Source organism: Mesoplodon bidens (assembly GCF_964165515.1).
Source record: "Mesoplodon bidens genome assembly, chromosome: 16".
Classification (NCBI taxonomy): Eukaryota; Metazoa; Chordata; class Mammalia; order Artiodactyla; family Ziphiidae; genus Mesoplodon; species Mesoplodon bidens.
The window spans coordinates 50,395,151-50,423,010 of NC_138173.1; the positions used below are offsets into that span (position 1 = coordinate 50,395,151).

The 27,860-nt window shown below is 35.4% G+C and overlaps 1 protein-coding gene across 1 annotated transcript in view; it reads right to left on the reverse strand.

Moving 5' to 3' along the window:
• Positions 1-6,072: 6,072 nt before the first annotated feature.
• The window catches only part of EIF3E (eukaryotic translation initiation factor 3 subunit E), a 50,364-nt gene continuing 28,576 nt past the window's right edge, over positions 6,073-27,860 (reverse strand). The window contains exons 8-13 of the mRNA XM_081258305.1: positions 23,990-24,116; positions 23,059-23,160; positions 21,347-21,456; positions 7,779-7,881; positions 7,352-7,486; positions 6,073-6,265 (exon numbers count right to left, since the gene is read on the reverse strand). Of these exons, the coding sequence (XP_081114431.1) occupies positions 6,227-6,265; positions 7,352-7,486; positions 7,779-7,881; positions 21,347-21,456; positions 23,059-23,160; positions 23,990-24,116 (616 nt within the window). The 3' untranslated portion in view covers positions 6,073-6,226. The remainder of the gene's footprint in view (positions 6,266-7,351; positions 7,487-7,778; positions 7,882-21,346; positions 21,457-23,058; positions 23,161-23,989; positions 24,117-27,860) is intronic.

Below are 27,860 nucleotides of genomic sequence, written 5' to 3' on the forward strand. Positions count from 1 at the left end.
ATTCTAACAATTCAACAGTTTATTAAATACATGAGATGAAAAACTAACAAAACTTAACAGTGTTTGTGCTACCTCTCCAGCAAGTTAACACTTTTCCAGAGGATGGCTTGTTCTCTGAATTAAAATGCGTGGGAGTGAATTATGCATGGAAAACACATAAAACAATTTAACAGCAGGCCATTTTCTAAGAGTCTAATTAAAGACTCAGTGGAAGTTTTAAACATTTCACTCTAGCAGACAGTCTGGACCTGACCTTGGTTACTTCTCTTACTGATGGTCGTTACTACTCAGTATTTTACTAGTGACGTCTACTGCTGAGGTAAATCTGATTTAGGGCTTCAACTGCTCCAGTGTTAGCAGTGATACTAGAACCAAAAAGGTTTCTTCCCAAGTGACCTCTTCAAGATGCTTGAGGATTTTTGAGGATACCTGTACCTCTTCCTTTGTTCACACATCTACCAGCTGGAAAACAAAACAGTGGTTAGATGTGGGGGTCAACAGTAGGCTGACAAACAGAATTCTGAGTTCAGAATACTGTGATTTTAGAAGTCAATAGTTTTATATGTTGTTCAGCTGTTTTCCTGACCACTGGGAAGCAGAGAGGAAGGAAAACATCTGAGATCATTAGAATATCTGCCTCTATTTTCCTTCTACCATTACCAAGAAAGAGCCAAGACCCAGAGAAAGACAAGTTTGGAAACTTTTCATAAATTGCAGTTATCATGTTGATTTTAACAACTTTTCAACTAACCTTAACCATAAAATAAAAACGTATTCTATAGCAACAATTCATCAGTCTAAGTGTTTCCACGTACAATAGTACTTACCAAATTGTATTATGTTTGTGTCTGTCTCAGACATCAACTCTAAACTCATGGAAAGAAGGGCTGTGGAAGTCTTTACACGTTTTTGAACAGGTACATTTATCAACCTTTCCCCCTCCAAGTCCACATTTTTTCCACTGCACCATTCTGAACAAGACTCATTCATTCATTCAATAATTTATCAAGGGCCTACTATAAGCCAGGCATTAGGGATTCAGCAATGAAAAAGACACGCATTATCCATAAACAAATGAAAATGACAGCCTAAGACAGAAATGAACCAATTAATTATAAAATATTAAATATAATTATAGTGGGGTAAATAATACAAATGACACCGAGATTGTGACAGAAGAATCTAGCCTAGTCTGCGGGTAAGGAAAATCTTCCTTGAGAAAGGAAATGTCAAGTTTTCTTTGATGTGAGTTGAGTCCTGCAGGAAAAATAAAATATAAACTAAAAGTACACATGTGCGGGGACTTCCCTGGTGGTCCAATTGTTAAGAGTCCGCCTTCCAATGCACGGGACTCGGGTTCAATCCCTGGTCAGGGAACTAAGATCCCACATGCCACATGCCACGGGGCAACTGAGCCTGCGTGCCACAACTAGAGAAGCCCACGCACCATAATGAAGAGCCTGCGTGCTGCAACTAAGACCCGATGCAGCCAAATCAATAAATGAATGAATATTAAAAAAAAAAAAAGTACATGTGTGCTTCTGGGAAGTGGGAAGTGGAAGCAGAGAAAATTTATTCCCAAGTAGAGGGAACAGCATTACAAACATTAAAGCATAGGAAGGACTGTTGTTCTTTAGAGCAGTATTTTTCAAATGTGAATACCAAATAGATTATGAAACCAATAGAACAGAACAGAATAAAGAGATCACCACATATCAAAAAGGTGGGTATTGTTTTATAAAACTTTTACACCAAATATGTTTTTTTTAATAGTATTGGGTCATGATGTAAAATGTTTTCCTTACTCTGCAGCAGTCAAAATGGCTTGAAGCTACTGCTTTAAGGACTGAGAAGGTCAGTAGGGCTTGAGGCTGGCATATAATGAGGCTGATGTAGCAAGCAGATGCCAGATAATGAGAGCCAGGTTAAGGATTCAGTCTTTAGGCTAACAATGGGGAGCCACTGAAGAATTTTAACCAGGGAAGAAAAACAATCAGATTTAAATTTGAAAAAATGACTGTATAATGACTCTATAATATGGAAAACAGGTGGGAATGGGGGTGTGTGTCAAGAATAGTTACAGGGAGAGTAACTCAGAAGTTATTGTGTTCATTAAGTGATGGATGCTAGCTTGGGCAAGAGTAGTGGCAGAGAAATAGATTCAAAACATAAAATATAAAATAAATTTAAAGAATACAAGTGGGCATTGAAAGTACGATAAGAGACTACCAAAGATGAAGAAAATCACTGAAATAAGAAACTGAATGGATGTTTAACAGCAAATTAGACACAGTTGAAGAGGTTGTTAATGAATTAGAAAACAGATCTGAAGAAATTACCCAAAAAGCAATGCAGCACAGATGACAGAGGTAAAAAAATATGAAAGGGAGGGAGGTTCTTCTGGAGTGAGAACTCAAAAACTTGAGGATCCAAGAAAAGGAAATACCCAAAGAGATAATTTTCCAGAACTAATGCAACACAAAAGCCATTTTCAGAATCAGGAGGCCCAATGAAAACTTTTCAGTATAAATAGAAGAAAATTCACTTAGACACATCATTGTAAAACTGTAGAACACCAATGAAAAGGAAATGCTATAAGCAACCTGAGGAAAGAAAAACCTAATTACAAAAAGAATGAATAAGAAAAAGGGTACTACTGTACAAAATAATGTCTTATTTATGAGGTTACAATGAAAAGGACAGACTATGGACACAAACAACAAGCTGAGAGAAAGATGACTGCAGTAGAAGCTTTCTTCATATTGTTGGCAGGGGGCAAAGATATTAATTTTAAGACATTAAGTTCAAAAATATGTTAAAATTTCTAGGGTGACCACTATAAAAATAGAATGTTTAGCTACCCAACTAGTAGAAGATGAAAGAAAAATGGAACCATAAGAAGGCAAGAAGTAGAGTGGAAAAAAGACAAAGTGGAACATATAGAAAGCTTATAATAAGATGGTAGAAATAAACCCATATATGTTAGTAATCATAATAAAAGGAATGGATTTAACATTCCAGTTAACAGACACATGACTGTCAGGCTGGTTCCAAAAACTCCAGATAAGAAGCTGGAAACACCCTGTGTTCATCAACTCTTGAATGAATTAATTATGGTATATTCAGACAATGGAATATTACAAAGCAGTGAAAAAGAATAGACTACAGCTGAATACAGCAACATGAATAAATCAATATGGATAAGTTTCAGTGTTTACAAAGCAAGCCACAGAATACAAAGTATGATTTCAATTAAATATGTGTCAAAAACATGCAAAACCAGGCATTTTTGCTAGGGATGTACATATAAAGAAATTGACATAAAGGTCATGGTAATGGTTACTTCTCAGGGGCAAAGAGGAAAATACAATTAGTGAGGGGCTCACAAGCTCTTCAAAGTTACTAGAACCATTCAATTTCTTAAGCTGAGTAGTAGGTAGGAGATACTGGTAAATGGGTATTTTATTTTTCTTTAAACTGGAGATATTATTTATATATATTCTTTTGTATGTTTCAGATGTTAAAAAGCATAAACACACTGCTTGTGAATATATAGTAACTTTTAAAAAAGATACACAAGCAACTATTTAAGCTTCATGAACTCTTGTTCTCTGACGTGTTCCCAGTGCCTGTAAAAACTGCTGACACATAGAAGGGTCTATTATTGAATGGAAAAAAATAAAGAGCATAAAAAAATTAATCAGTACATAATTTGTGCTCAACATCTTACTGGGACAGTTTACCTGTTATCAAAACTTAAGGTTAAATCCAGAACCAAGTAACTTGCTTTTATGCAAACCTCCAATGTGCACTTCAACAATGAACAAATTTTGGTAATGTGTAAAAATGGCCATTAGTTATATACAGTTTGATTATTTTTCTGATTGATACTGGTAATCCATAGTGGCATCATCTTTCTTCAAAGGGCAGCAATATTGAAAGCAAAAAGTGGTAGAAAATGTGAATATTAACTATTCATATAATGTATAATCTTGAAGGAGCAGTACATAAATAGAAAAAAGAATCAGAGATATTCATTAAAGTTTTGTATGTTCCAATAGGTTCTTTTGTGAGGCTAATAGCATCAGATGATTATACTGGCTTAAAAAACAAAACTTAACAAAACACCCTTTTGCTCTCATTTGAAGATAATGGTGCCAAGAGACTTAAATGGTTTTGTGGATCAAGATTCTCATTTACAACCTACTAAACATACATCCCATAACCCTATGTAAACTTAGTCTGGAAGGATTTATAAAGCAATAATGATGTAAGGAGAGACAGTGTGACATAACTGAAAAAGCCTGTTTTCAATTCCTTGCTTTAACATTTACTAGGTATGACCATGACCATCTGTGTATATTTCCTCATCAACAATATATAAATATTTGCACAAAAATTTCAGTGTTTCCAGGCATAAGTGAGGCACTCAAATGTTAGATTCCTTTTCTTTTCCTTAGGGTTATTTAGATATATAGGTGTAAAAATGCCTGACACATAGTAAATGCTTAATAGTCACATACTATCTTTCCTCCCTGCAGTTTTTACAGGTCCACTAAGATGTATTAAATAACTGTCAGACTTGCTTTTAATTGCTAGTGATATAATCACCTAGAGATCTTTGCTATTAACATGGCTTGGTTGAGCTATCTTAAGATTAAAAAGTGAAAATTAATGATGCCTTTAAGAATGTTTTGCCCTTGGGTCACTGGTGAGGATGGAAACACAGGCATCTTAAACATTCTTCCCATTTCAACATAGCCTGAATAATACATGCAACTTTATATAACTACTGCTCCATTTCTTATAGCTCTGTACTTTTGAGCCATGGAATTAGCTCCTACACATGAGGTAATGAGGGTCTGTTTCTATCTAGTTACTGATATGCCACCTTATGGTACTTTCTCTATGAACCTTGATCATTTTGTACTACAAGTGATCCTCTAAACTTGGCATTTTCACAACACTGGTTATAGATGAATCAAAACTTAGCATTTGGCTTACCTTGACCAGGAATCCTCCTCCTAGCTTCAACACCTTTGGATTACAGTTTAGAAGAACCAATACCACAAACCACAGCACAAGGGCCAAATCTGGCCTGTATTCTCCAAATTTAACTGTATGTTGAGGGTGGCCTGACCAGGTGTCAAATAAAAGAACAGTATGCATGTATCTTTTATCTTTGTACCATTTGTTGAGAGCAGAAACAGAAACTTCTGTTGTGACTGGGTTTTAGTTCAACAATCAAAATGAAAAATCAAACCACTTCTAGGTAAAGGAGACCCAACCAGGGCTTTATATACTTCTTTAATATCTTAGGTGTCTATTTAACTCTGTGTGTTTATCTGTGTGCGTGCACGCACATGCACAAAATATTCAAGGAGGTATTTATAAAATTCGACTTATATTCCTATTTAAGTCTCTGTAGCTGCCTAGTGAGTGACTAAAGAGCCACTTTAAGGAATTAAGAAATAGCAGCCTTATTTGTTAATAGCCCCAAACTGGAAACCACCAAAATATCCTAAAATAGGTACATGGTTAACAATCTGGTACATCAATGCCATGGAATACAACTTAGCAATAAAAAAAAACAAACTACTGATATATATGGTAACTTGGATAAAGAGATCTCAAGGGCATTATGAGTAGAAAAAGCTAATCTCAAAAAAGTCACTTATTGTATAATTCCATTGCTGTAACATTCTCATGACAAAATTACAGAGACAGAGAACAGACGAATGGTTGCCAGGGGTTAGAGCTGGTTGGAGTAGGTGTGACTCCAAAGGGATAGCATGAGGGAGATCTTCATGATGATGATAGCTCTGTATCTTGACTGCAGCGATGGTTACCAAAAAAGTGATAAAATGGTACAGAGCTATTCACACCATTGTACCAATGTCAATACCCTGGTTTTGATACTGTACTATAGTAACACATGAGGAAAATATTGGGGGAAACTAGATTTAGGCTGCATAGGACCTCTCTGTACTATTTTTGCAACTTCCTGTGAATCTATAATTATTCCAAAATAAAAAGTTTTTAAAAAATCACACACTTACATACACAAGGAAATATAATGACATAAATGAAACATAGCCAATTTTATTCAAATTCTCCAAAATTTATGCTAAATATGTTAATTGTTTATAAAATGTTTCACCTTTGTATAATGGTTTTATTATTTCACCTTTCTTTTATAGTTTTTTCATTTTTTCTGTACAGTTCTTCAGTAGAAGCCAGAGTCCTGAGTTGCCCAGTTAGGAGCCTAAAATACACAAAGAGAAATCAATAGGGTGAAAAGAAATACTTTCTGAAAAGCCAGTTTCAAAAAAAAGTGATACTAGCAAAGTTTTTTAGCAATACTCCTCCCAAACCATTCTCTAAGATTTTAACAACCTCTTCAATTACTAAATGTGAGGTGTCTCAGAACAACAACAAAACACACCAAAATACCATCTGATACAGTTTCTCACCAATTATAAAGTATGACAATGACAATATCACCAATATTATTACCAAAGTCAATACAAATTGATCCTTAAGCATACAGAAACAACCATTACATAAAAGTTATTTTTCAGGCTCAGTTATTCTGGACTTGGATGAAAGGCAAGGACAATAATTTCCTAATTCTTCCTTCTCTTTTAAAATTGAAGGACTATGCTAAGGACAAAATCTGATGCTAAAACTTCAATCAAATGAGATCTTTGAATGTACCTCAACAGTTTCCTAAAAATGTCCTACCCTCCAGTTATACATAATCATAATGACTAAAGAGCATTAGAGGTAGTTTGGAATCCCAAAATTACAAGGCCATTCAAATTCCTTTAGTATCTAATATGCAGGATTTCTACCAAAAAGGGGGATATATTTTTCTGACAATTAAATATGACTTTCAGATAAAATCAAATTTTATAAAATCAATACTAATATATATAAGAAGATCAACATTTTTACAGAAGTAGTTCTTTAGATTTACTGAATAAAAGGAAAATGATTTCAAACACTTGAGAGATAACACATGTAAGTTATCATCTGCCAGTATCAAAATGATGTGTTGAAAACACCGAGGAAATGAGATAATGAAGGCACACAGGAAGGGTAAAAGAAAAAAACCCAATTATGGTAAAACTAGGAACACTTAATTTTTTTTGCTGCCTTAACTAACGCATAATACATCGAAGAGAGAAACCTTTTCCGTTTAGTAATTTCTTAAATAAAATGTTTATACCCCCAACAAATACAGAATCAGATACAACCAAAATTAATTTGTTCTCAAATGAAGTCCATGTAACAATTATATTACATTATTGCTAAATCCCAGACAGAAGAGAAGATGTGTGGTTCTTACCTCTGATCTACTATTCTGATTAAGTTTCTTCTCAATATTCATCGCCAACATCTGGCTTCTAAATGAAAGGCTTTTGGTCTTTTCAATCACTTGCTGATAGGGTGAGACTGCATTGTTACCCATAACCACATGACCCTACAATGAGACAGAGGGAAACTGATCCTGTAATGTTAACAACCAAGTTTCTCAGGTAAGTCATGAGGATGACATCACAACCTACATGCCTGTTGCAAATATTTTTATGCACAGAGATGACAATATTCATCCAACAACACAAAATAGAAGGTTGCTGTTGCCTTCAAAAAACTATTATACATTAAAACAAAAATTCTTAATAGAATAAACGTCCTAATAAAAACTTCTCCCCAAAGTATCAAATAATCAGCAACTGATATCTAGTATTTTGCACAGATAACATAATACTCACTAATTTAGAATCAATCTTGGCATCCAGTCTTGCATTTCTAATCAAATTTACAATCCACCTTTCAGCTTCTTCTGGAGTCATGTTCAGTTTATCTGCCAACATGCTAACGAAAAAAGAAAAAAATGACATTATCTGGGTCTAAAAACTTAGTTTCATATACATAGTCTTTGACCTACACTCTGTATAGAAATTTTTAGGTACTTATGGGTCACCTTCTCTTAAATATTATGAGTCTTAAAAGTGCACTATTGATATTTGTGCTATTATCTTGTACCGTTCACAATCTATCTCATTTCACCAACCAGACTGTAAGATCCTTGAAGGTAGGGCCCCATATTCTGTATTACAGAAATTCTATTACAAGGAACATCAGTAGTAAGAATAATAAAATGTAACACATAACTAAAACTCAGGGCCACTACATGTTTGTTATAAATTCTAAGGACACTCCCTAGAACTAGAACACTATATAACCTAAATGGCCACTGAATTTAAGGGAAAAGAGACAGACACACATACACAGAAAACACGAAAGGAGAGGGGGAGGGAAAAAGATGACAGACACCAAGACCCTGATCTGAAGCCTCTGATGTCATCAACCAATCTGCATTTTCTAATTTATGGTCAGGTTGAAAAAGAGGCCACTGCAGAGCTTAATTTATCAGGACTAACACAAACAAGCCTTGCTAGTAGGTAAGCCAGTCAGTCACCTGATGAAAGAGTATCTACATATGCATGTATAGTATTTAGAAGGATGGTATACATATATGCATATACACAGGTGTTAGACACAAACATTAACTGTCTCCTTTTACTTGTCTTCACTGAAGATATTGCACACTTGCTAGGCCTTCTAATGTTATCACTGGTTTAATGAAAAAAAAAAAACCCTAGAATATCAGTAACAAAATAATTCCTTAGAATATTATAAACTAAAATTCCTGATCTGACTGCATTCCCAATTTTATAATATAAATATTCAAGATATTGCCAATCATATAATTATGCAATTCTGGAGCTCCCAACCTAAAAGTAACCAATCAAGTTAATAAAAATACCTTTATGGGAATAATATAATCTGTGCTATCCCTATTTTATATGTTTATTGTCAAAGAGAAGAATTTCATTCAAAATGTAAAAATTAAGTTAGGCTATCAATAAAATCATTACACACTAAATTACAAACTAAAGCTATGAAGACAATCATTTAAAATTTATCCCTAAAATATGCTTGATGTTAAAAACATCATGATGAGTATGAGCCAACTCAACCATAGAACTCCCTGGATTTACATGTCAAATTCTGTTCTCTGTCTTTTTATGGTCAATTTTGCTTTAAGTACACATTCTCAGCAAACACAAAGAACAATTAGTCCATGACTACTACTTCAATTTCATGATCAGGTTTCATCTTAGTCTCTTTGTTACTGCTCTCTAACCAAACCTTATTTTATTTAAGCTACTAGAAGTAGGGAAGTGTGTCATTTTACTGAAAGAACCAGGCATTTTTTTGACTAGGAAAAATTCCTGCAGCTGGTGTTTCCTGTGGCTTCTCAATAAACTCCTTGTGTTTCCTGTAGGTACTTGACTTATTTTAGAGATGTGTAAATTTCATTCTCCTGGGCTTTCCTGGTGGCACAGTGGTTAAGAATCCGGCTGCCAATGCAGGGGACAAGGGTTCAAGCCCTGGTCCGGGAAGTTCCTACATGCCGCAGAGCAACGAAGCCCGTGCGCCACAACTGCTGAGCCTGTGCTCTAGAGCCTGCGAGCCACAACTACGGACGCCCGCGTGCCTAGAGCCCGTGCTCCGCAACAAGAGAAGCCAACGCAATGAGAAGCCCACACACCACAACGAAGAGTAGCCCCTGCTCTCCGCAACTAGAGAAAGCATGCACGCAGCAAGGAAGACCCAACGCAGCCAAAAATAAATAAATTAAATAAATAAATTAAATAAATAAATTAAATAAATACATTCCATTCTCTTCTGTGCTGCTAAAGTAAGCAACTGCCTAATACTTTTATCTGAAGCTGCTACTCTAAAGGTAAAGAACATATTTTCCAAAAGATATTATTTTATCAACTCCTGTTAACAATTTCTCTTTTGTATGTCTCCTGCATTCCCCCAAAATACAACTCTTTAAAGTGAGGCCAAGACCATTTTACTCTGAAAAGCACAAATGAAAACAGTTTATACTGAATATATTAAAACTCCAATCTTCAAGATCTCTATATACTGCTTTTCAAAATAGACATGTTATTCCTAGTAGCTACTAATTATGTACAGTTGGTTTTGTACAGATTTTTAAAAATTATAATATAGAACCTGTTTATGCAGGCTGTTTACATAATTAAAATTATAATGAAACATTCAGTCTCAAGCCTAAGTTATTGATCAGATTCCTCTTCTTGCTGCCTATATCAAACTGAGAAGTCCTGTCAATTATCTCTTTAACCACTGCCTCTAATCTAAGTTCCCTACCAAACTACTCTCATCTTGAAAGACTCTCCTCTTCACCAACCAGACTAAACCTCTCTGTTCATTAAACATAGCATGTTTTTAACCACTTCAGGACCTTTGCACATGCTGTGCCTTTTGCTTAAAAGGCTAATCCACCTTTTTCTTCACTAAGCTATGTGTTACATGGGTATCAGCTAAAACAGCACCCTCATCAGCCTTCCAAGACGCCTCTGCCAATCATGACAGATCTGTTTGATGCTTTCATGGCCCCCTATTTTTTTCAGAGCATTCATAGAGCTGTAGTTGTTTTACTGAGTATCTGCTTTCATGATAGACTGTACATGTACCCCAAGAGCATGCATCATAGCTTCTTTGTTCACTGCTATATATCCAGCAATTAGCACAATGCCCAGTATACAGGAGGCAATTAAATAAATACTTATTGTCTGATTCCTACCCTAGTCACTACCCTAGGGCTCCATTACTATTTCCTAATTTTCTAACTAATCTACCTTGAGTCTCTCCTTAATCTATTTTACATAGTTGTCAGCTTAGTCCTAAAACCCAACTACCACTTCATTCCTAAATTCCTTTCAAAACTTTAATAGAGCCCTTCTACCAAAACAATAAAATTCAAACTTCCAAGTTTCTCTTTCACGGTTCTCTACAATTTAGCTACAATCTAATTTTCCAGCCTTCTCTTATTCTTCCTCATGAATACCACACACCAACCAAATCATTCATTCAACAAAATATGAACTATGTTAGATGTCTGTGACAACATACAGTCTGCTCCCCACTTTCATAAAGTTTAAAGCTGGAGACTGGGAAATTGGGGACAATCACCTAATACCCCAAATATATAAACTATTTTAAGTGTAAGGATGAAAAAGTGGAAGGAGCTATGTGACTGCAAAAGGGTTTAACCAGTTCCAGTCTGGAAGTTTGAGGACAGTTTAAGTAAAGAAATATTTAAGGTCAAATTTTAAGATAAAAGAAAGAAAATTCTATGCTGTATAACTCTACCTAGAATTTTCCATCCCTCTTTTTTCTTTACATACATATTCTAAATCTCATATTCCATCATGGTTAGAGCAATCTGGCAACATGCATCAAGACCCACAAATGTCTGCATACTCTGACCCATAATCCCACTTTGGGGATTTACTGTTTTGCAATGTGCTTGTTGATCCTTTACTTTTAAATCAAGTCAAAGAAAAACTTGAAATAAGGTCCGAGAAGTATTAGTAAATTATTGATGGTAACTCAGGTTATCTAGGCTACCAATCACTCTGAGAATAAGTAAGAGAACATGGCAATAATCCAGTTTCTTTCAAGTAACAGGAAAATATACACAGTAAAAGTAATTAAATAATAGAGAGAAATCCTCAAAGTCTACAATTCTCTTACATTCTACTGATTTTATGAAAAAATTAGTAAAGGTTTAAAAATAAAAATTTAATATCCTATTAAAGCTTAAAAAAACAAAAACTTGCCTTAAGTTATCCTACACCATGTTAATTTTGTGTTTTTAAAATAATTCAATTTATCAATAAATTAAGACAAAATGTATCAAAAGGCAGAATTTCTGAGAAAAATACCTAATTCAATTTAGGTTTCAAACTCAAAAATAACTTCCAGATTATTTAGATTACACTAAAAATCTCAACCCTGTCAGTATGCAGCTTAAAGAAGATATTTTAGGCTTAAAGACTTACATTTAAGACATGACACCATAAAACTCCCAGAAGAGAACATAGGCAAAACATTCTCTGACATAAATCATACCAATGTTTTCTTAGGTCAGTCTCCCAAGGCAATAGAAATAAAAGCAAAAAACAAACAAACAAAAAACCAAATGGAACCTAATCAAACATAAGCTTTTGCACAGCAAAGGAAACCATAAACAAAACAAAAAGACAACCTACTGACTGGGAGAAAATATTTGCAAATGATGCGACCAAAAAGGGATTAATTTCCAAAGTAAACAAACAGCTCATACAACTCAATAACAAAAACAACAAAAAACAACCTAGTCGAAAAAATGGGCAGAAGACCTAAACAGAAATTTCTCCAAAGAAGACATACAGAGATGGCCAATAGGCCTATGAAAAGATGCTCAACATTGCTAATTATCAGAGAAATGCAAATCAAAACTGCAATGAGGTACCACCTCACATCAGTCAGAATGGCCATCACTAAAAAGTCTACAAATAACAAATGCTGGAGAGGGTGTGGAGAAAAGGGAACCCTCCTACACTGTTGCTGGGAATGTAAATTGGTGCAGCCACTAGAGAAAACAGTATGGAGGTTCCTCAAAAAATGAAAAAGAGTTGCCATATGATCCAGCAATCCCACTCTTGGGTATATATCCAGACAAAACCATAATTCAAAAAGATACATGCACCCCTATGTTCACAGCAGCAATACTATTCACAATAGCCAAAACATGGAAACAACCCAAATGTCCAATGACAGATGAATGGATAAAGAAGATGTGGTATATATACACAAAGGAATACTACTCAGCCATAAAAAGGAATGAAATAATGCCATCTGCAGCAACATGGATGGACCTGGAGATATCATACTAAGTGAAGTCAGACAGAGAAGGACAAATACCACATGATACCACTTATATGTGAAATCTAAAATATGACACAAATGAACTTATCTATGAAACAGAAACAGACTCAAGGACAGGGAACAGACCTGTGGTTGCTGAGGTAGAGGAGGGCTGGGGGAGGGATGGTTTGGGAGTTTGGGATTAGCAGATGCAAACTATTATATATAGAATGGATAAACAACAGAGTCCTACTGTATAGCACAGGGAACTATATCCAATATCCTATAATAAACCATAATGGAAAGAAATATAAAAAAGAATATATATACATATAACTGAATCACTTTGCTATACAGCAGAAATTAACACAACACTGTAAGTCAACTATACTTCAATAAGATAAATTAAAAAGACATTTAAAATATTTGTGTAAATCCCTTATTCCCATCTTTTAGTTGAAGAGCTCTCCTCCTCAAGTGACACAACAACATGATACTGAATATGTTAAGTCAGTAATACATAAGACCCCAAGTAGCCCAAGCAATCTTGAGAAAGAAGAACAAAGCTGGAGGCATCACACACCTTGACTTCAAACTATATCACAAAAATACAGTAATCAAAACAGTATGCTAAACACAGTAAGTTCCTTGACATAAGTCTTGGTGATGATTTTTTGGACCTGATACCAAAAACAAACCCCAAAACAAAGGCAACAAAAGCAAAAATAAACATCAAACTAAAAAACCCCTGCACAGTAAAGGAAACCATCAATGAGAAGAAAAGGCAACCTACCAAATGGGAGAAATATTGCAAAATATTGCAAACCATGTATTTAAGGGGTTAATGCCCAAAATACAGAAGGAACACATATAACTCAATATCAAAACAAGTAATTTGATTTAAAAATGGGCAGGGGATCTGAATATTTTTCCAAGGAATACATACAGATAGCCAAGAGGTATGTGAAAAGGTGCTCAGCATCACCAATCATCAAAGAAATGCAAATCAAAACTATAATGAGATCTCTCACACCTGTTAGAATGGCTATTACCAAAAAGATAAGAAATAAGTGTTAGCATGAATGTGTAGAAAGGGGAACACTTGTGCACTGCTGGTGGTAAAGTAAATTGGTATAGCCACTATGGAAGACAGTATGCTAGTTCCTCAAACAATTAAAAATAGAACTATCATATGATCCAGCAATTCCACTTATGAACATTTATCTGAAGGAATTGAAACACTAACTTGAGAAGATATACTTAAACCCATATTCACTGCAGTATTATTTACAACAGCCAAGACACAAAAGCAACCTAAGTGACCATCAATGGATGAATGGATGAACAAAATGTGATACACACACACACACACACACACACACACACACACAGGAATATTATTCAACCATTAAAAGAATGAAACCTTGCCATTTGTGACAACATGGAAAGAACTTGAGGGCATTATGTCAAGTGAATTAAGTCAGACAGAAAAAGACAAATACCATATGATCTCATTTATACGTGGAATCTAAAACAAACAAAAATTGCTCGTAGTTACAGAGAAGAGATTGGGGAGGGGGGCGGGGACTGGGTGAAGGGTCAAAAGGTACAAACTTACAGTTACAAAATAAGTAAGTCATGGGATATAATGTACAGCATGGTGACTATAGTTTAGAGTAAATCTCATCACAAGAAAAAAAAATTTGCAACTATGTGTGACAATGAATGCTGACTACAGTTATTATGGTGATCATTTCACAATATATACAAATATCAAATCATTATGTTGTACACCTGAAACTAATGTAATGTTTTGTTATATATTAATTATATCTCAATTTAAAAAAAGAAAACTAAAACAAACAACAAAAACTATCATTAATATCCTTAGCAAAATTAAAAACCACTGTAGCATTGCATTCATAAAATAAGAACAGAACGCTATAAAGGAAAAATATTCAGAGAAGAGTGACAGAGGGCTCTTGGAAATTAAAGAGTAACATTAGAGATTTGTTGTTTTTAATCTACCTAAGATTTGAAAGATGTTGAGAAAATATCCCAGAGTGTAGAACACAAAGACAAAGTGATGGAAAATAGAGAAATGATAAGAAAATTGGAAGCCTGGTCCAGCAGGTCTAATACCTGAACAATAGAAGTTCCAGAAAGAATAAACAGTGAACATAAAGAAGAAAGAAATAATTCAAGAAAATTTCCCAGAACTGGAGAGCATGAGCTTCCAAACTAAAAAGGTCCTATATGAAGAATTAAAACAGACCTAAGCTAAGACATATCATTGTAAAATTTCAGAGCAATGGGGACAAAAAAAAAAGCTTCTTCCCCACACATTTCTAGACAGGAAAACAAAACACCTGTATAAAAGATGAGGAATAAAAATGGCTTCTGACTTCTACAACAAAAGCTAGAAAGCAAGAGAATCACGTCTTCAAAATTCTGGAGTTTTCAAATGAGAATACCATGCCTAGCAATACCACTACTCAAGTATGAGAGTCAAATACACAATTTTAGATGTGAAAAAATTTACCTCCAAAGTACCCTTCCTTATAAAGCCACTGAAGAATATGATAATGACCAAATATGATAATAAAAAAAGAAAAAGGAAGGCATAATGCCCAAGAAACTGGAGCACTATCATAGTAGACAAGCTAAGGGAATCCCCAGAACAAATGACAAAGAGAGATAAATATGCACCTCACAGAAACAGGAATGAGTCCAGATTTTTTTGAGGAAGATAAAACTAATAAAATAATCATTTTTCAGAAGAGATTTATAAACTGGCAAAGAATCTGAAGTAGAATTAATGAAAAAGACATTAAGAAGAACAATGAAGCAAATGAGGGGAAAGTGGCAATTATCAATTACATGGAAAATAAATACTGAATACTAAAACATACTATAGATCTACCTTATTTGAAAAAAGGTACTAAGTTAACTTAGCATGTATTTGGTGCTAAGTTCAGAAATCAACACACAATTTATAAAAGATTAAAAAGTTCAGAAAAAGTCCCATATATAAATGAGAATTTAAAGTGTGGTATGGGTGGCATTTCAAATAAGTCGGGGGAAGGATAGTTTTTCAATAAATCATGTTGGCTAGCTATTGGGGGTGGGGGGGAGCTACTCTCTATTCCCAAATAAATCATTGATGGATTCAAATAGAAGAAATAAAGCCATAAAGGTCCTAGAAGAAAACATATAAATAGCATATAAACCTATTATGAGAAAGAACTTTTAAATAAAATACAAAATCCAGTACCATAAAGGAAAAGCTTAGTAACTTTGACTAAATAAAAATATAAATCATTCCTTTGGGGGAAAAAAATAGAATCCTAAGTGCTATATCAAGGCATAGAAAAAATAAGTATTTCATTCTCTATTCAGTTTCATTAATAAAACATATTCAAGACTCTTAGCACAAAACCAGATACTTTTCTTCTTTCTGGGAAGTAATTAAGACCAGTGGTCCCACTCAAGCACATAAAATAAATAAATCTAAATCTAGAGAACCAATTAGGCTTTCATCAACTCTAGGCTAATTGTTTATCAGGTTTTCAATGACTAATCTTTTAGACAGTCTCCCTTTTCTGAACCCTCCTATAGCCCCTGCCCTATATTAGTATCTTAACAAATAAGGATTTGGGGTCCAGCATTTCACAGGCATATGTATTACCTGTTTAAATAACCTGGCTTTCCAAATTTTATTTGATAAGCACAATTTATTTCAAATAGTATTGACTTTAGCATTAAGCTATGGAAACCTCTAGCCTGCTTTTCACTGAAGACTGTGGCTAACTATTTAGCATATCCAAAGAGCACCAGTCTTTTATAACTGTATGCTATGACAACTAATTAAAGAATAAGTGTTAAGTGTAAACTGTGTTTAACTGTAAGATTAGGAGGAAATAGGAGAAAGAAACCAGGAGAAAACTGAGAAAATGCTAAATTCTGTGTATGACAAATGAAAATTCTCACTGAATTTTGCAACATCGCCATTAGTCAAAAATGACGGTATAGAGCTTCCCTGGGGGCGCAGTGGTTAAGAATGTGCCTGCCAATGCAGGAGACACAGGTTTGAGCCCTGGTCCGGGAAGATCCCACATGCTGCAGAGCAACTAAGCCTGTGCACCAGAACTACTGAAGCCCGCGAGCCTAGAGTCCGTGTTCCCAACAAGAGAAGTCACCACAATGAGAAGCCTGCGCACCACAACGAAGAGTAACCCCTGCTCACCGCAACCAGAAAAAAGCCCGTGTTCAGCAATGAAGACCCAATGCAGCCCAAAATAAAAATGAATAAATTAAAAAAAAGAAACTTCTGATTAAAAAAAAAGACAGTATATTACTTTATAGTTAACACAGAAATGGCAGTGATAATGGCTGTTAAAACGATTTAATCTCCATCTGGAAACGTACCTTTTTATTTCTAACATCAGGAAGTATAATTAAGAATACAAATTGCTAAATGGTAATAAAAACTTTAAGGAAAATATTAAGATCTAAAATGTTACTTAATAAAATAAGCAAAGTAGAATGACTTCATAACTTAAATGCAAGAGCAGTTGGCAGATACATACTTTTGTGAAAAGCCAAAACTAACCCCCATAGGGAAATTATATTAATGTATGCTCCAAAATGTTTATCATACACTTTCAAAATATTACTTCCATACTTTGCTTTTATCTACAATTGAAAACTGGTCCAAGAATTATTCTAGAACAGCTTTTAAATTTCAGACATACACCATATCTGATAAACTATTCGGCTATACTAAATGAAATCCCACCACAGTAATCTTTTTTGACAGACGTTGCATACTTACTTTATGGTAAACAGATTCGAAACTTATCCTACAAATCTATAGGGTTGTATATAAACCGATAAAAACATTCTTAATATGCATTTTTACAAAGATAACACTATCACATGTGCTTACAGCCACTTAGTGAAGAATCCTATCAACAGAGAATGTTCCAAATCACAAATGGAAAGAGTTATTTAATAAACAACCATGCGGTTTATAGTACTGAATAGCATTTGATATGCGTCTGCTGGGGGACAGAAAGGAAGACAGAGACAAATCTTCCCTGCCCAACCCTAGAAAAGATCGAATATCAAATAACTTTAAATTAATTAGCAGCAGAGAGGGGCCAGCATAAACTAGTGAATGGAGTAATTTGTCATAATTAATATATGGTGGAAGAGCCTACTTAAATATATCCCATTTAGAGAATTATCAGAGTTCACTGAAACTTCAATCCAAATTACTTCTCTGATTTTTCAATATACAAATAATGTCCATGTCATTCTAATTACTCTGTATTTTTCTTCAAAATGCCTATCATAATTTGTAATCTTATCTTTATTTAATATCTGTTTCTTCCTCTGGATTTTAAGCTCTAAGGCTATGTCCAAGAGGCACTCATTCACATCTGTAATATTTTCTTCTTCAACAACTGTACTAGTTACACTGCTCTTAACTAATTATATCTTAATGTATATCATACATATTTACCCTCTTTAGAAAGCTGAACACTGGGCTTCCCTGGTGGCGCAGTGGTTAAGAAGCTGCCTGCCAATGCAGGGGACACGGGTTCGAGCCCTGGTCTGGGAAGATCCCACATGCCACGGAGCAACAAAGCCCATGCGCCGCAACTACTGAGCCTGCGCTCTAGAGCTCCGCGAGCCACAACTACTGAGCCCATGTGCCACAACTACTGAAGCCCGTGCACTGCAACAAGAGAAGCCACCGCAATGAGAAGCCCGCGCATCACAACGAAGAGTAGCCCTCGCTCGCCACAACTAGAGAAAGCCCCCGCGCAGCAACGAAGACCCAACGCAGCCAAAGATAAATAAAAATAAATAAAAGCAAATCGTATCTAAAAAAAGAAAGCTGAACACTATCTTTTAAAAAATTTTGCACATTCTTGAAATGACAAAATTTCAGAAATGGAGAACAGATGAGTGGTTGCCAGGGGTTAAAGAGAGGTGGGAGGGAAGTGGATATGGCTATAAAAGAGCAATTTGAGGAATCCTTGTGGTGACAGAAATGTTCTGTATCTGAATATATCAACAACAATAATGATGGCTGTGATATTTTACTATGGCTTACAAAATGTTACCATTGAAGGAAACTGTGTAAAGGGCATAGGAGATCTCCTCATTATTTCTTACAACTGAAGGTGAATCTATTATCATCTCAAAATAAGAAGCGTAATTTTAAAAAAGAAGTTTTGCATCAGGGTTACTTAGAGGAGCTTTGAAAAATACAGATGCTGAGATCTCCCCCTCCCCACCCTAAGAATGGTTCCGTTTTTTAGGGGTTGGACCTGGGAAGTTTTAAACCAGATTCTCGAGCCTTGATTCCAGAGATTCTGATTCAGAAGATCTGGGGTAAAGCCAGAAAATTTATTCTTCTTAAGTTTAAGTTGTTGGTGGTTTTTTAAGTTCTCCAGATGATTCTGATGTACAGCTAGGTTTAAAAACCTCTGGACTAGAGAACAGTAATTTTTTCTATGGATTGTTTGAAGGTAAACATTAGCTATTTTGGTCATTATCATGGATTCCAAGTCCTTGGGGTCTGAATTAAGACATTTGTTGTACTTATAAAAGCCCAACTTAGATGCTTAACATAATTTTCAGCCATATTCCTAACCCATTAAAGCAGCTCTAAAAACATGAAGAAGCGTAGCCCCCTGGACTGAGCCTATTGGCCACATACTCTTCACTATCACCCCGTAAACCTTACAACCTGAGATCTCACTGTTACTCTAAAAAGAATTATTTCTTTGTTCACATGAAACTATACTTTATGCTCTGCCTCTACCTTTTTAATTCATTATATACTAAAAATATTAAATCACTGGTTTTTCACTTCATTACCCTAGCAGGCTGTAATTATGTGCCTAAAAAAAACGGGTGACCTGATGCAATGGTTCTCAATCCTGATGTGCTTTGGAATTATCACCCTAAATGGAACAGCATAGTAGCCCTATTTATTACACAGCATAGCATAGCATACACAGAAAACCTGATTCAGAAAATTCACAGTTGCTTCAGGGAATCTCTTTGTAAAATAAAAATCAAAATTCTACAGATTTTGCATAAAAAAATTAAACACTGTCTTATGGTTTCCATCTTTATCCTCTGGCTCAAGTGATACACTAATGACAAATTAGTCTAAATCTGCTGTTTCTAAAAATATCAATTGCTCACAATGAAAAAGAAAGAATTTATAATGAGGGTGAAGACAATGAATGTCAGAGAGCTATTAGCTCAGGCTCTTTCATTAAATAAGCCCTAAGCTGCTTAATGTCTCTGAGCCTTCAGTTTCTCAGCTATAAACAGGGAGTTACAAAACAAAGGAGTTGTACTGAATCAGTGTTTTGTAAAATTGGGTTTCCAGAGTCAGAGTCCTATGGTTCCACAGTCAGGAGGAAAGCTGAATAGAGGTACAGGCTAAACAAGGTGAAGGGGCTCTTATTTTATCTGCATATATGTATACATAAATATGTATACTCATATACATAATATTGCATTTCACAACGAATGACATTTTAGGAATTTCCATGTATTCTTTAAGAGAATCAGATTTTTAAAATTATATGTCTGCTAGCTAAAGTACTACTAAAACAGGTCAAGGCTTCAACTCCCATAGAAAAAGCCTCACGCTCACACTGTAATTCTAACTGAGTAACCACTTCAATGACAATCCACTAAAATTAGGCAAGCAAGTATGGATGCCTTAGCAAAAACAAATGGCACTAAAGAAAAACTCTGGTCTACATACAATTCCTAAGAGGCAAACATTAAAGTAGTAAGTTTTTAAACATTAAGGAGCATTTACCATTCGACTTCATCTGTGGCCAAAGGGCACTGTTATTTTTAAATTCTAATATGTAAAATTAGTTTCTAATAGGTTATGTAAGTTTCACAATTTTTTCCTAATAATTTCCTCACACAAGAGAAAATTCCAACTGAATTCACCATAATTTTTCCATGTTTCAACATTTTAGGATGTCACAAGAGTTTACTGTATGAGAATTCAAATATATAATTAAATAAAACAAACTCAATTAACTGAAATGATTACCAAATGTGGTCTTTTCAACAGCATTTCCAATCTACTAAGGACTAACTCCTTATTTGAACCCCTGTTAAAAAACATTCTAAAACTGGTCACTGCTCTTTTCTCCCTATGTAATGGTATAATAGTATTATTTTAAAAGGTAACTCTTTAAAAAGGTAACTGACAATCATAATACTGCCTTGAAGTTATCATTTTCAAAATTCATGCTTTCCCCCACACATGGAAACTAAAGAAGATAAAGAAGGACTGTAGCACCCCGGAATTCAAACAAAAGCTAGGATTTTTAATAAATTACTAGGACAATGTTTCCTTTTTCTTCTAAAGTAAAGAGAAATAAAATAAAAATCCAATTAACTGGAATCCTATTAAGTATAACTTTACAGTAAATGAAAATTTACAGGAATTTAGAAGTAGAAAATACAAATCAAGTCAGAGTGCTCTTACTTAATGCTGATACATTGATGGATGCGACAAAAAGTCTCAAATATGAAGAGACGGGCGTTTTCAATGAAATCCTCAAGACAAGCCACCAAGAAGAAATCATTCACTAGCACCTATGCATATAAAATATAAAAGAAAAAATTAACGGTGCCGACAAGCAATTTTGGAAAATTTGTCACAGATACTTTCTTTGTGCTTTACTCATTATTCCATTCACTATAATTCTCTCATCTATCACAAGTTGTACACCACAGCACTTTCTAGAACACTATATTCAAGTCTCTAACAATTTAACCAAGAAGTAAACGAATGTTACAGGAAAAAGAGCTAAGAACTGCACTGTTTCCTTGTTCCATTGATGACTTGAGCAATCTTGTGACAAAGCAGCTTTGTCCTGTCTCTATCCTACATAAATGCTCTGTAGATAACATATTTCCAGCTATTTAAGATAGTTACGAATGGACTAAAGATATGCATATCTTTGTGACAGTAAGTAGACTTGAAAATCCACAGAAGAAAAAAATTCAAAGGGTGGCACCTATTCCACAGATGGTATCATGCTTAGAAGAGAATGTTCTAACTTCAAGAATAGCAACCAAGTGCCCCACTGCCTTGGCAAGGCCTAGATACTTAGTATTACAATATACACCAATATTTAATAATGTCACATTTGACTGCAAGTACACAATTAAACTGGATTCTAATTTTGTCCAATGTTTGAAAATCACCTCTAAAGGTATACTTACATAATTTCCTTTTCCTTAGACAAATAAGATCTTAAGTCCTTCAACAAACTCTTCCAATTTTTGTGCTAATATCTGGGTTCAAAAATGAAACTGACAGCTAGTAACCTGTAGATTTGGTAAATGCCTTTAACAGGTAAATTCTTAGTTTCTCAAAACTTGCAAACTAAGTTATTTTAAAAAACCCATAAATCTAACTCTTTCAGTTGCTCTCACAGAACTTTAGTTTCTACCAACTAACAGAAGACATTGTAGCTAAAAAATTCACCTTTAGGGGCTTCCCTGGTGGCGCAGTGGTCGAGAATCTGCCTGCCAATGCAGGGGACACGGGTTCGAGCCCTGGTCTGGGAAGATCCCACATGCCGCGGAGCAACTAAGCCCGCGAGCCACAACTACTGAGCCTGTGCGTCTGGAGCCTGTGCTCCACAACAAGAGAGGTCGCAACAGTAAGAGGCCCACGCACCGCGATGAAGAGTGGCCCCCGCTTGCCACAACTAGAGAAAGCCCTCGCACAGAAACGAAGACCCAACACAGCCAAAAATAAATAAATAAATAAATTTATTAAAAAAAAAAAAAAAATTCACCTTTAGCTTGACTGATTTATAGCAAATGATAAATACAATCATGAAAAAAATTCTGAAGATAGGCCTGCTTATGTAACACACAGTTGTGATGGAAAATTCCATATAATCTTGCCCATACATATAAAATATTTCACATATTTACTCATTCAGGATAAGACGTGTGAATTTATAATGCCCCAATGTTTTAACAAACTGTCCTAACAAAAGGGATAGACTCAGGCAATAAGACTGAAAATGTCTTCAACCCAGCACATTTCTAAATAATCTGCATATTAAGATTAATAAACATTTCTGATATAATCACTTTAATAAAACCCTGCAAGGTTAACTTTATAATATTCAAAATTTTAAGAATATTATTAATTTGTAAGTAAAAATTTGTACTTACTGATTCACATTCCCTTAGTTTTTTCTGAGCCCCATCAAAGTCAAAGTTAACATATAAGCATTCAACAAACTCTGTAATTGGGTCTTTATATGTGTAAGACTCCTGTAAAATTAAGTCAAAGGTTAAGTTGGATCTGATTCAACATTGTTTAGTAGACTGTCCCCAGAATAGCCCAATCTTCCTATTTTCTCCTCCCTTACCATTAATTTCTAACAAATTACCTAGTATTATCTTCTCAAAGCAATTGCTCATATCCTGATTGCAGGCCACACCTTAACCTTATAATGCCTTCCAGACCAAGTTCTCTAAATTCTCATCCTAGAACCATTCCAAAAGCTTTCAAATTCCTCTACTGCCAAAAGTCTCCCTTAGTTAGTAAACAGTGATGAACTTCTCCAAGTAAAAGGGTATTCATATCTTTCAGGATAAAACTGTCTTTTTGTACTTAAATTATTCTTAGATCAAATAAATGTTTAAGTTCTTTTTTAACCCATAGTTATTGCTAAGAAATTCACTAAAAATCAATCAGGAGGGCTATAGCTTTTGTACAACTTGGGGACTATAAAAATTATATTCTATGTAAAGATCACTACTCTGGAACTATGTAGGTAGTGACCTTCCAACAAAAAGTTCCAAGCTCCAGATCTTCACCCTTTGCAATAAGAGCAACACTAATAATACACAATGCGTATTAAGTATCTAACTAGCAAAGAGCAGTATTCATTCATACCACATCTACCATAAGTATATCATGAACTTAAAGTAGTATATGCCCATTTGGGGTTCTTGGGCTCTTTTCTCTTCATGTATACTTCCCTCCTATTTTTAAACATTTTTACCTTAAGAACTAAGAGTCCTACTTTTTCAGAAAAAAAGGTTAGACTTAAAGTTTAGGCACATTTTAAAAATCAATAAAGATTTTAGTTTTTACCTGTTGAATAACTTTGACCAGATCTTTTAGCACTTGCCGGCGTTTTCGGACATCTTTGTTTGTTATGACTGCTGTGGTCAAATAGCGGAGAATATGTGGACACATTGTCTGAATTGCATTAAGGTACCTAAGGTAAAAATATAAAAGTTACTTAATATTAATAACATACCCAGTTTTTTTAGATCTATAATCACCTGTGATTTAAAAAAAAAACACTTGGGGCTTCCCTGCTGGTGCAGTGGTTAAAAATCTGCCTGCCAATGCAGGGGGCACAGGTTCGAGCCCTGGTCAGGGAAGATCCCACATGCCGTGGAGCAACTAAGCCCGTGTACCACAACTACTGAGCCTGCGCTCTAGAGCCTGTGAGCCACAACTACTGAAGCCTGTGCGCCCAGAGCCCGTGCTCCACAACTAGAGAAGCCCGCGCACTGCAACGCAGAGTAGCCCCCACTCGCCACAACTAGAGAAAGCCCGTGCACAAGAAAGAAGACTCAACGCAGCCAAATATTAAAAAAATAAAGTTATAAAAAAATAAAAATAAAACACTTGAGCAGCCCATTAGGTTGCACTGTTTCAGAAAACTAGGATTGCAAAAACTTAAGAATGAATACTATAAAGCAGTGGTTCACAACCTGTCTGGCACCAGGGACCAGTTTTGTGGAAGACAATTTTTCCATGGGAGGGGGGCGGGGGGGAATTGGTGTGGTTCAGGTAGTAATGTGCTCAATGGTGGGGAGGGTTCAGGCGGTAATGTGAGCATGTAAGCGACCGGGAGTGATGGGGAGCGGCGGATGAAGCTTTGCTTGCTTGCCTGCCGCTCACCGCCTGCTGTGCAGCCCGGTTCCTAACAGGCTGAGGACGGGTACCAGTCTGCAGCCTGGGAGTTGGGGACCCCTGCTGTAAGGGCCATCTCCTCCAAGAAAAAGTCTAAATGATGAGAAAGCCAGCTGGTATTTCCCAATTTGGAGTGAGATGACTGACTCACTTAAGAGATAAATAATCCTATTACCATTGTTGAATAAGAGGATTTTGCAAGGCCCTTATACATGCTGTCAGTCTGTTTCAAAAGATATCATTTCCCTAGAACAACAAATGTGTGAAAACCTGTGTGCAAAAAAAAACACTACTCAGGGCTTCCCTGGTGGCGCAGTGGTTGAGAGTCCGCCTGCCGATGCAGGGGACACGGGTTCGTGCCCCAGTCCGGAAGATCCCACATGCCGTGGAGCGGCTAGGCCCATGAGCCATGGCCGCTGAGCCTGCGGGTCCAGAGCCTGTGCTCCGCAACAGGAGAGGCTGCAACAGTGAGAGGCCCATGCACCGCAAAAACAAAACAAAACAAAAAACAACACTACTCAATTAGAGAATCAGGCACTCAACAAAAATTAAAGAATTAAAAAAATAAATTCAGGGGATAGAAGACTGGAAACTATTTTGATGATCCCCAGCTGGCTACCCTCTGTCATTCAGTGTTTATCCTGTATTTCTCCTGCTCAATTTCCTTATATAGCTACCCAATTTTTATCCAGTAAGAACCTCTGAGCACCAGGTACTATGCCAAGCTTGGAAACGTTTGCCAATAAAGTCCATTTCTCTTAGTTAAATCTTCAAGTCCCGAAGTACCCATCCAGATTCATCTCCCACCACACCACCATTGACTGCCTCTTGCTTCCCTCACTTCTTAAAACTCACTCTATATGGACTGCTCTCCCAAACACATCCTTCTGAAGGCCTAAATTCTAGCCATCCTTCAAGGTCCAGCTCAGATACCTTATCTTCCAAGTTCTCCCAGACTGTAATGTTAATAAATCTTTATACTTTGTCATATTGCAGATTCCCCATAAAATGCTGTCTGAACTCTTTAGAGGACCCTAGAATCTGATAGAAACCTAACACTTAAATAAAATCTAGTCCCACTTAGCCCTCCCTAAATTTCCTCTAAAAAAGGCAAGGTATAAAAATAATCAACACTCACTTAAGAAGAAAACAATTTCTAAGAAAAGATAACTACACAAATCAGCTAAAAGTTTCATTATGTGAAAAATTAAGCCTGAGTTTTAGGCAGAAAATTTTAAATGCAATGTTCACTCAGTACAAGTGATTGCCTCAATACTCTTATCAGAGACATCATGTACAGCAGAGCATGACTGGTGTTCTTAATCAGTTTTGAAGTAGGTAATTTTAGTAGGCATTTATGAAACTCATTCATAGATTTATCCATACAAAATAAAAAACTGTAAGTTTATTTTATATGATGTTAAACATTTATTTTTACTTATCCTTTCTCTGTATCATTGCACCATGTGTAACTTCACTGTTTTTATTGGAGAATGACTTCCTTAAAAAAATCATCTCTCTTATGTGAGTATATGGTAGGGGTTAGCAAAATTTTTGTAAAGGGCCAGATAATGAATATTTTAGGTTTGCAGGTCGAGAGGCAAGATTGAGAATATTAATCAGGTACCTAAATAATCTAAATAACAAGAAAACAAATTTCCAAAACATTTTACTGACAAAACACAAAATATAATAGTTGACTATAATTTTTTATAATTCAGGTCTACTAATGAGAAGAATAAAATTCCTTTAATAGCGTAACTTTGCTTAACTGTGTTCAAAGTTAGAGATCCTTATCACTAAAACTTATTGCAAATGCTTATCTGTCAATGCTGATCTGTAATGAGATTTTACATATTTTACCTCTGATATCAATTGATAAGATTTTAATTGAGCATATTTATCACTTGGAAGGCTTTTATGGAAGGCTTTTACAGAATTCTGTTAAGTTCTTCTTTTAATACTGCCTTTTAGCATATCATTACACTGCAGATAAACTGCTTCTGTTTCAACTGCACAGTTAAATGAATTTTCAAATACAGAAATTTCCTTTGTATTGGGTTGGCAAAAAGGTTCAGTTTTTCTGTAAGATCTTGCAGAAAAACTTGAATGAACTTCTTGGCCAACCCAATACTTACAATGAGGTCTAAAACTTTCTGGAATTGTAAATTGAGCCCAAAAAACGTGTCCACTACAAACTTGTGTGGGAATGAGAGTCTCATTTCTTCTCTTAACTTCTGAAAGAATGGAAAATGTATAAAGCAGCTGGACATAGGATTCATGCTATGTTAGGCATTATCAAAGTGACTACCAGAGTATAAGTTTTGCATATAAGTACTGTTCTGATTTGTAATTTTAGGTTGAATTTAGAAACATTATCAAGTCTATAGCTTAACTTCCAGAGCCATTCATGGCTTGATAATAGTGGTTGAGGGCAATTTTTTGTTCAGGAAAATTTCAATCTTGCCCCAACCTCAAAAAAGTCACAACAAAACTTTGCCACTGCAAAGCCATCCTATCACTGTGGTAGCAGGAAAAATCAAGCTATTCTATTGATCTGACAAAAATTCATGGACTGAGAACAGTTAAGTCCACGATAGCAAATGAAGTTCACTGTTGACACTAATGGTTCAGTAATACACCATGGATTCAAGAATTTTCCCCACAAAGTACCTGGAAATGAACAATGCAATGGATAACTATAGGCTTTGAACACCTCACATTTTCACAAGCTTTGTAAATCTGTTCAACTAATAAGCATTTTTCTCCTCCACACATATTTGCCACCCAAAGTTTTAACACATCTTAGCAGATTCCACTTCAGGCTGTACTAAATTAGTGTTTCCTCAACTTTGAAAACATTTTCACCTGTAGTTGTTCCACAGACTATTCACAGAGGCATGTTCTTCAGTCACTTCAAATCCATCACTGACTCCTCAAGCCAAAAACTAGCCATATTGGTAAACATCTCTCAACTCATCAAGAGCCCAGGAAAACCACTAAAAACCATATACTTTATTTTTTAATTGACTACTGA